The 10,472-nt window shown below is 43.3% G+C and overlaps 1 protein-coding gene across 1 annotated transcript in view; it reads right to left on the bottom strand.

Moving 5' to 3' along the window:
* LHX4 (LIM homeobox 4) overlaps nt 1-10,472 on the bottom strand; it is a 73,543-nt gene that overhangs the window by 36,125 nt on the left and 26,946 nt on the right. Inside the window, exon 2 of the mRNA XM_044674121.1 lies at nt 7,040-7,211. Coding sequence (XP_044530056.1) covers nt 7,040-7,211 — 172 coding nt within the window. The remainder of the gene's footprint in view (nt 1-7,039; nt 7,212-10,472) is intronic.

The following is a 10,472-nucleotide window of genomic DNA, read 5'->3' as shown; positions in this document are numbered from 1 at the left end:
AAAGAAAGAAAGAAAGAAAGAAAGAAAGAAAGAAAGAAAGAAAGAAAGAAAGAAAGAAAGAAAGAAAGAAAGAAAGAAAGATAAAACATTCTCCTAATTCAGGAGATTCCTCAGCAGCCCCCCACAGGAAAATGCAACAGCATAAGGTATGCCCTCCCTCCTAGGAGACTCTTTCTGCCCCATATACATATCAACAGCACCCTCTGCTGCCTATAGTTAGAATTCCTGCACCTGGCCTCACCAATGTTGGGGAAATTCTGGCCTCCGGAAACCTTCTGTCCTGTCTACCACGCTGTGAGTAATATTGATCAACAAGCATTATTATGTGCCTACTAGGTGTCCTCCACTCTGCTAAGTGCTGGAGAGACAAAAAGAGGCAAAAGCCAGTCCTTGCCCTCAAGGAGCTTACCGTCTAACTGAGGAGGCACAACATACAAACAAAATCTTTGCCAAGTGGGGCAGCTGGGTAGCTCAGTGGATTGAGATTCAGGCCTAGAGACAGGAGGTCCTAGGTTCCAATCCAGCCTCAGACACTTCCCACCTGTGTGACCCTGGCCAAGTCACTTGACCCCTATTGCCCACCCTTACCACTCTTCCACCAAGGAGCCAATACACAGAAGTTAAGGGTTAAAAAAAAAAAATCTTTGCCAAGTGAGCCGTGCACACAATAAATAGGGAATACTTAAAGATGAGAAAGCTTGGGAATTGGGAGGGATTAGAGAAGACTTCCTGCAGAGGGAGGAATTTTAGTTGGGTCTCAGAGGAAGAGAAGGGCATCAGGAGACAGAGGTGAAGAAGGAGAGCATTCCAGCCTTGGGAAACATCCAGAGAAAATGCCCAGAGCCAAGAGACAGAGTGCCTTGTTCATGGAACAGCCAGGAGGCCAGTGACACTGGACTGAAGAATCCAGGGCAGAGAGTATGGTGTAAGAAGCCTGGAAAGCTAGGATGGGGCTCACTTGTGAAGGGTTTGAAAAGCCAAAAAGAGCATTAGAAGCTGGGGGCAACTGGAAGCCCCTTGGAGTTTACTAAATCTAGGGATGGCACGGGAGGGACCTGCACTTTAGGAAAATCGCCATCGGCTGAATCAAGGACAGATTGGAGTGGGCAAAGCCATGAGACACGCAGGCCCACCAGCAGGCTGTCGTAAGAGTCCAGGCTGCCTTGAGGAGAACCTGCACCAGAGTGGGAGTAGTGTCAGAAAAGACAAAGCGTTATATTCAAGAGCTTGCCACATCTGGCAAAGGCGAAAGGGGCAGAACCTGACAACAGATTGGAGGTGGACAATGAGAGATAGTGAAGCAGTTTGTTATAGTCAGGCAGTACTGCCCTTCATTGCTTCTCCTCAACCTTCAATGACTCACTCTTGCCTACAGGATAAAACATAAACTCATTTGCTTTGGCATTCAAGGTCCACCTGGCTCCAACCTAAATTTCTGGGCTGATTTCATCCTTCTCCATTTTAGACAGTCTCAGTTCCAAATAAACTGGCTGACTGCCCTCTCTGGCCTCTTCTGTGTACCTCTGTGCACACCAGCCCCAAGGTCTAGAAGGGACTCCCTAGTGAAATTTTTCTCTTCCTTCAAACCATATCTCTGGTCAAACCTTCCCCCTGGAAGGGATCCATCCTCTCCCCCTCTTCTGATTGCCTTCAGTGCACCAATCTCATTTGAACTTGAACTTGGATATATTTTATCTTCCCATTCCCAGCCCCTTCCCACTTTTAGATCTTTGAAGTCAAAGGCTCCATCTGTGTGTGCCTGTGGAGTCCAGTATCCTCTACAAAGTTGGCATTTACATTTTGGGGTCCAGATCTGTGATTTCCCTGTTGTAAAGCAGAGGGGTCAAACTCAATGTCTGTCACTACAAGCAAAACTTCTCAGTATGGCCCAAACCAAATTAAAATGCAATCAGGATGTGTATAAAAAAAATAGGTAAAAAATACTCTACAGCACAGATAATGCCAATTTGTGGTTTTCTATGTTATTATATGTTCCTCAAAAGACACAGAAGTGTCTTGCTCTATTTGAGTTTGACACCAAGGGTGTAAGGAACTCTTTCTGCCAATGCAGATTAATAACAGATGTGCAATTTGTAGTCTTAAAAAGTTGCCAGGGGGTCCTGAAAGTTAATGACTTGTCCAGGGCCATACAGCCAGTATGCATCAGAGGTGATCAGGTCATCCTGATTCTAAGGCTCTCTATCTACTCTGCCACCCTACTATTACTTAATATATGCATACTTTATGTTTATTAAATTATTAAACTTAATGAAATTGTTAAAAATGAACATTTATTCTAGATCCCTGGAGAAATATTTTACAGTTTTCTTCTGTGGAAGCTGGAAGGATTCTGCCTAGTTCTAACCAAGCATTTCATAAAGTATTATTATTCATGATCATAGTAACAAGTCACATTTTTATAGTCAAAAAAGATTAAACAAGTTTACTTGGAGAATTCAATTTTCATGGGTAAATTCAAGTTGAAGCCCCTCACTGTTCTTTTCTAAAGCCCTCACATAGATTTCATGCCCTTGACCAACATTAGGATAAAGACCAGAGGCTGACCAGTGACTGCATCCTCCCCCCCTACCCTCCATCTGATGACTGTTGCCAAACCACGTCTCTCCCTGATTAACCATCAGCAAAAGGAGGCAGCATGCTGGTAATTAATCATAGGTGGAAAGCCTGGACTAGGCATCTTCTTCAAAGCCTTAATGGCTTAGTGGGTCAAGCCACGGGCTGGCAACTTTAAGCAATGAAGTCCCAAGACACCTTGGCCATGAGCAAGAAGTGCGACATTAAGCATCTTGCCCTAGTTTTTGGTACTCAGGCTTTCTCATCTGAATGTAGGGATACAGATGAGTCTTGTTCTATGCAAGAAGACTGGAAACTATGCAGTAGTCTAGGCAGGGAGACTTAAGGAAGTCTGGCTATCAGGCATACACCTCAAGGATGTTGAAGAAAGAAAACAAGATTGTGTGTGTGAGAGACAGATAGACAGACAGACAGACAGACAGACAGAGTAGCATTTGTGGTAGCAGAGAACTAGGAACTAAGAGGGTGCTTATCAACTGGGGAATGCATCAACAAACTATGTCATGCAAGATTATTGTGAGGAATGTAAGGAACTCAGAGAAACATGAGAGGATTGTTTTGAATAGATTCTGAATGGAAAAAGCAGAACCAAAAGAACAATCTAGAAAACTGCAACAATGAAAATGTAAAGGTCACTAGAAGAAAGTCACTCGGAGTAACTGAAAAGCCAGTGTTGGTCTGGGAAAACAGATAGTGAAGAATGAGACCTCCTGGGGCAGAATGAGAAAGATCCAGCCCAGTGACTGAGTGTTTTTGTTTAACTACTTTTAACTTTAACTTTTTTAAACTACTTTTCTTTGTTACAAGGGAAGAATCAATTAGAGGTGAGGGAAGGAGGTAGGGGAATTCCATAAATAACTATGATATAAAAAATAGGAAAATAAAACCATTCATGAAAAGCTACATGGGACAGAACCAAAGTGCCAGCAAATAAAATGGAAAATAAGGAAGAGATACTAGAGACATTTCAGAGGAAGAACATCTCACATCTACTGATTAAATATGATGATGTAGGAAGGGAACAGACTTATGAAATATGTATATTGATACTAGTGTTGCCATTTTTTCATAAATTGCAAAGTGCTATATAAATATGAGATACTATTACTATTTATTGCCTACATGAAACAAGTGAGCTGGAGTCAGGAACAACTTCCAGAGCTGATAGTTAAAATTTCACTGAGTATTTATACCTCAGAAATTGGCAAATGCTATAAATTAGGGTTTGAGATATTGTTTTATTGATTGTTTAAACTTAAGAAAGTAGGTGGAGAAAATGTTAGCAATGAAGATTAAATAAAAGTGTGTCAGGTGTACAGTTTTTTTTAATCCCAGGAAGCTGGTTGTTAAATATTTACCAACATACTGCTGATTATGATAGACTTTCTAATAGCACTGAGTCATCTTTAAACTTTAAATCCGTCTCTCCTTTCACTAGTTCTATCCCTACAGAATATTTCCTATCCCTCCCTCTAATACCTTTTTAATTTTCCATCTAAATCTGACATATGCACTTCTGACTACAGTCTTACTATCTAACTTCCTTAATCTCCAAACTGAGTGAAGTAGGGGAGCCTGATGGACATTTAACTTGGAATTCAGAAACTAGAAAGGAGTACCCAGTAAGTACTGGGTATCTAGTTTTACTCAGTTGGAAGAAATGGAATATTTCTTCTCTGGATCTATCTTTTTGGCTTCCCTTGCCTTATTCTGACTTCCTACTTTCCCTTTTATATGCATTGTGTCCTGTCCCTCCCCACCCCACCCCCAACCTAATTCAGTGGACAATGATCTCTAATACTTCAAATTCATTCATCCCTATGCTTGACTCCCTTCACATATACTCTTAGGCTCCCTAGCTTGTTGATTGAGTCCTTCATTCAGAAAATGTTTAAGCACCAGCTGTTTACAGAGCACCAAATTAGAGCCTAAGAGATACAATGTGTAAAGAGACATAAAATTAAAATTAAAACAAAGAGAATTATAAAGGAAAATATTGATATAAGTATTTTAGAGTTACAAAAGAAAGTGGGATGTCCTGTCAAGGGGGAGTATTACTGGAGAAGGCAATATTGGGGGTGGTGTTAAAAGAGAGATGGGCAACTGACAGGAAAAGAAGAAAAAGCCACCTAGGAATAAACAACTCCACCAGTCAGAGGCAGACATGAAAGGGTGTTTCCTGAGGGCAAGAAGAGATCCAGTTCTGCTGGGTTAACAGTGAATAGTGTCTGGGGTTCTGGACAAAGAGCTGGTTTCAGGAAGGTTCACAATGTTCTTTCCATTGGTACTTTCTCTGCCCCATTGGACATTAATAAGGAACTATGTCTTCCTCCTTCACTTTAACTCCAAGAAGTCTTTCAAGGGAAAAGTTACAAATTGATGAGTGGGGTGCCCCCACCCAGCAACAAATCACCTCAATCTTTTCTTTTAAAACAACCCCCCCAAAATAAATAAAAATAAAAACAATCTCTATATGCAATCCAGTTCTCTGACTCCATCTCTTTCCCCCTACAATGCCCTCTCTCTTTCTCTCCTCCCTCCTCCTTTCTCCTTTGCTCCCTCCTCTTTCTCCATCTTTTTCTTCTTCCTTCTCTCTTCTCCTCCTTCCTCTTTCCTTCCTTCTTCCTCCCCTCCCTCCTTCCCTCTCTTTCTCTAAATCTCATCATCCCTGTTTTTGAGAGAGAGAGAGAGAGAGAGAGAGAGAGAGAGTGTTCTGCTCTCCCTAAGCTGCCTATAATCAGCTAAGAGAACCAATGGGATCTGACACATTCAGGAAGCCACTTGATCTGACATGGAACAGAAGTCTGCTGGCCTGGGGTAAGGGGAAAGCATGTGGGCAAAAATAAGAAGCAAAGAAGGTCAAGTAATGGCATCTAGGTAGACACTAGGGAAAGGGGGCATCTATGAGAAGAGGGAAAAGAAAAACAGGAAGAAGAGAGAGCAGTAAAATGACAAAAAAGCAGAAGAGGGAGAGCTGAAAGTTGTCTTCTGATTCAGCTCCACAAACAATTACTGAGCCTGCCTGTGACCAAGAGGGATTCTAAGGAAGGCAAAAAACAAGGTCTCCCATCCCAAGTAAGACTGATTTGTCTGGGGAGGCCACAATCCTGGGAAATAAAAAGAGATGAACACGTGGCCATCAGTATCTGCCTGGGTGACAAAATTAACAACAGCATAGTCTGGGGCTGGCCTCTACCCTCCAGCTTTCACCTGGACAGATGCCAAAGATGCAGCCAGGTAACTGAGCATACAGATCTTCCCCAATCTTTCAGAGCTCAGACTGGTCTAAAGAACTCCAAGTCTTCATTCTCTGTACAATTCACCTTATTGAAACACTTGGGTTGAAAAAGAAATCTGGAAGAAATGAAGTTCTAAAAAAGAGTTTGTATCTCTACCTCTACTTACCCCCGTCCCTATCCTCATCTCCTCTCCAAGTCATTCTGCCTTGGGCTGAGATTGTTTTAATTAGAAGATGTGTCTGCACAATGCCAAATGTCTGGATGAAACCCGAAAAATGCAATCAATCATTCACATTTCTTGTCCACACCCCACCCAGGGCCATTCCCAATTGAACGTATTAGGAAAACTTCTTTGTCTTGTTCAGGAAGCCTTCCCTGATTAAATAAACATAGTCCATCATTCCTATGCCTCAACTTCCTCATCTGTAAAAAAGGGAGATAACACCAGTAGCCTCTAACTCAGAAGATTGGCTAATGGGGGTTGTCTTCAAAACATGCTCAGGGGAATTGAACCCCCATTGGTTTAGCTCTCCTCCCTTAACATTCATCACATATAAATGTCAGTTATCCTCATTATAATCATCATTATTTTTTAAACCCTTACCTTCCATCTTAGAATCAATACTGTGTATTGGTTCCAAGGCAGAAGAGCAGTGAGGGCTAAGGCAATGGGGGTTAAGTGACTTGCCCAGGGTCACATAGCTAGGAAGTGTCTGAGGCCAGATTTGAACCTAGGACCTCCTGTCTCTAAACCTGGCTCTCAATCTACTGAGCCACCCAGCTGCCCTTTATAATTATCATTATTAATTTTGATATGTAGGAACAGGTGGTCAGAGGTAGAGGAAGAAACTTTCAACCAGACCATCACTTTCTGCCATTCTTTATCCATCATACTATCTTTAAGGAGAAACAAATATTATGCCCAAATGAGAACTGATGAGAGGGGTAATTCAAGTCCTCTAAAGCCAATTTGTCTGAAAAACAGTTCCCATGATGGTGATGGTGATGGTAATGGTGATGGTGATGGTGATGGTGGTGGGGATGGCGAGGTTCAGTGAGAGTGTCTGGTTTATTTTGCTCTCACAACCACCAGTGTTTTCTATTGCAGATATATTGCTTTTGGGCAGATTGCCCAAGAGCCATTGGATGAGTCGTCCTCAGCACCGAGCAAAGAGAAATTTTTTTTGGTTCCATTTTCAACTTACTTGAAGAAGTCTTCCTTGCAGTAGACACTCCCCGCTCTGGAGAAGCACCTGTCGGCCAGCTGCATCTGGCAATCTGCACACTTAAGACAGGAGCCGTGCCAATGCCTGTCTAAGACTTTGAGGATGAATTTATCCAAGATGTGCTGATTGCAGCCGGCACACTGAGGGATCTCTGAGGAGGCAGGAGGTGGTAGGAAGGAGGAGAGGAGAGAGAGAAGAAAGAGCAGTGTCAGCCTTGTGCATGGCGCCATTTGCAGAGACCACTGGGCGGGCAAATAGAAACACTTGTTTGGCTTAGACTTCCATTCTATTCTAGGCTTTTCAAGAGACAGAACAAGGTAGCAATGGAAATGACCTATATAGTGCTACAGGGAAATCATTTATATGCTATTTGTCCATTTCCATTCTGGTGGGGTAGAACCCATAACCAGGGCAGGGAGACTGAGGAGGATGCTGAGGATAACCGATGGGGTGGGAGATGGAATGGCACATGATTTTTTCTCTGGCAGTGCTCCTCTGGTCCACCATCTCTGTATCTCAGGGTCCTCTACTGGCTCCACATGATGTGACATAATCATATTAGACCTCATTTAGGGCCAGGCCACCCCTCCCAAGGGTTCTAGCAGCATTGCACCCCTTCCCTGAGGCCCTTCCCCACCTTTCCCTTCCAGCCCCTGACTCTTCCCCAGGTTTGGGGGTTAGAGATTATCTGTTGTGTCATGTGGGCTCAGGTTGGACTCCCTGGGGTGTGCACTGCCTCTCTCCCTTCATAATTACTCCTTCCAAAATAGACTATCTTCATCCACCCACAATGCTCCACTGACTTTGCCCTGTGGCACAAGTCCTAGTATTTGATCATGGGGTCAAAAAGTCCCAAGCCAACATATATCCGCACCTTGCTTGGCTATCATTTCCATCATTAACCACCATTACCCCTTGCAACAGATTATCATATCCTAAAACGAAGCCAGATTTGACCCCCAGTCTCAGAAGTCATTTGAACAATAAAGACAAGGGAGATTTGCTATGAGATGGAAACCTGGGAGAAGGCTATGACATCTCTGGAGCTGTTTGATAGAGAAAGCAGCCACAATATGGTGCTCTCTGCCCCTGAGCCTCATCCAATGTCTGTCTGAATTTGGCTGAAATCATTCAGAAAGAAGCAGCTTCTGCAAAAAGGAAAAAAAAATCACAACTGTTTTCTATTTCCTTATTTCTGTGCTCCCAAAAGAAAGTCATCAGACCTAAAAGTCAATCCAAGGAAGGTTTACTAACCAGCAATATCCATCTGACACAGGCAGGACCTTACTCAAATCAAGAAATGCATACAAAGCATCTACTGGATACTAGGTCTCCCTAGAGCCAATTGCTCTGGGAGCCTTTGACTCCTCTTCTATGAATTCACTTTTTTTATTTTTAATTTTTAAATATTTTCCCACGTTTCCATGATGATGAATTCACTTTTAAAGCCGTATCACTTTGACTGTCTGGGTCACCTAATTCCACAGTCAGGGAGAACTGTAAAAGTCCACTTTACCCCTCTTATGGAACGTGTCCTCCAGTTATATAGTCAGCAGCAGCACAATCCCATAGTGTTAGTCTGATGTCTCATCCTGTCTTAGCAAGGAATCTGAGAGAGGTCTCAGAGGACTATACTGGGGGAAGCTGGAGCTCTTTCAGGTTCTACCACCCTGGAAGGTCTTAGTAATCCCCAGTTGTCTGGGAACCAGCCCCAGTAAGAGGTCTTTCAAGCAAAGGGATGGCTGACCACTCCCCCAAGATGGCATCAGGGGAGAGTGAAGTAGAAGCTTGATTCCATGGCCTCTTCTATTTTTTTTAACCCTTATCTTCTGTCTTAGTATCAATTCTAAGACAGAAGAGTGGCAAGGGCTAGGCAATCAGTGTTAAGTGACTTGCCCAGGGTCACACTACTAGAAAGTGTCTGAGGCCATTGACTTGAATCTTAAAGGAAACTAAGAAAAACCAAGACATGACAACAAGGACAGAGGGTGCTCTAGGCATGAGGGACAGCCAATAAAAGGTATGGGAGTGGGTAATTGAGTATTGGGTTCGAGGAACAATAATCAGGCTCAAATTTAGTATCTTCAATTCAGTTGAAATGGGAAAATGGTCACATTTGTACTGAGATGCTTCAAGGACACTGTTGGGGAGATGATTGTGGGGAAGAGCAGGACAAAAGTGTTGCTGAAGAGGAGTTCATCTGGGTTGTGGCTGCTAGGGGAGAAAACCCATGCTTTCTATTTTAAGACATCATTCTTCCTAAGGTCTAAGCACAATTGTTTTTTTTTTTTTTAAACTTTACCTTCTGTCTTGTAATCGATACTGTGTATCAAGGTAGAAGAGAGATAAGGGCTAGGCAATGGGGGTTGAGTGACTTGTCCAGGGTCACACAGCTTGGAAGTGTCTGAGGCCATATTTGAACCCAGGACCTCCCATCTCTAGGCCTGGCTCTCAATCCCCTGAGCCATCCAGCTGCCCCCTCAATTGTTTCTGTACTGCTAAAAGGACTATAGGTGATGATGGTACCCTGGTCCGAAGCCACCACCACCCAGCTCTAATTATAGGTCTGAGCAAACCACAGGCTAATGTGATAAGTGAATGCCTAGTCCTTGAGCTGGTCTTTGAGGAATTCTGATTTTGGAATGTGAGTAAAAGAAAGGAGAACTTCCAGTGAGCCCAGAGCCCTTACAGTAGAGGATAAAGGAGATGATTTCAACATCCTTGTATCCTAAAACTCAGGTGAAACTCACTGAGGAGAGACATGTGCTTCCCACAAGCCTGGGACTCTCATGGATGCTCTGGAAGAAGATTCTGGAAGGACCAAACCACAACTTTAAACCCTCAACAAACCAATGACGCCGTAATTTTAGTACTTAGTATTTAAGCTGAGTGTTTGATCCAGGGTCCAGGGCAGATGGAATTAGATTAGTTAACTATGGAGATAAGATGGAGGGAAAAGGGTTGGTCAGTCAGAGAAGGGATTGCCAAAAAAGATGAAGGCCTTATTGTCTGTGGGTTTGCCTGGAAGGCCAAGGTTAGCTTTGAAGACACCTGTCATTTTAGAAGTTCTTCCTCCATTCTTTTAAAGTGCTGTGTTGACTAAAACCCAAATATAGTTAGTGTGCTGATCTTAGGGATCAGGCAGAGAGTGAGGGGCCCAGCTCAGCATGAGTGGTGGAAGCAAGATACCAACGACAAGAGCCACTGAGCTGAGCTCTATTGCCTACTAGTAGACAGAGACAGGGAGAGGGGGGAGAGAGAGGTGGAGACAGAAGGAGGGAGAGACAGAGAGGGAGGGAGGGAGGGAGAGAAAGTGAGAGAAAGAAGAAAGAGAGAAGGAGGTAGAAGAGAGAGGGAAGGAGGAAAGAGAAGGAGACAGTGAGTTACAGAAACAGAGGGGGAAGGGAGGGAG

Source organism: Gracilinanus agilis, chromosome 4 (assembly GCF_016433145.1).
Source record: "Gracilinanus agilis isolate LMUSP501 chromosome 4, AgileGrace, whole genome shotgun sequence".
In the NCBI taxonomy this organism is placed as follows: Eukaryota; Metazoa; Chordata; class Mammalia; order Didelphimorphia; family Didelphidae; genus Gracilinanus; species Gracilinanus agilis.
Note: the sequence above shows the minus strand (reverse complement) of the source record. Positions and strands in the feature narration are given on the sequence as shown.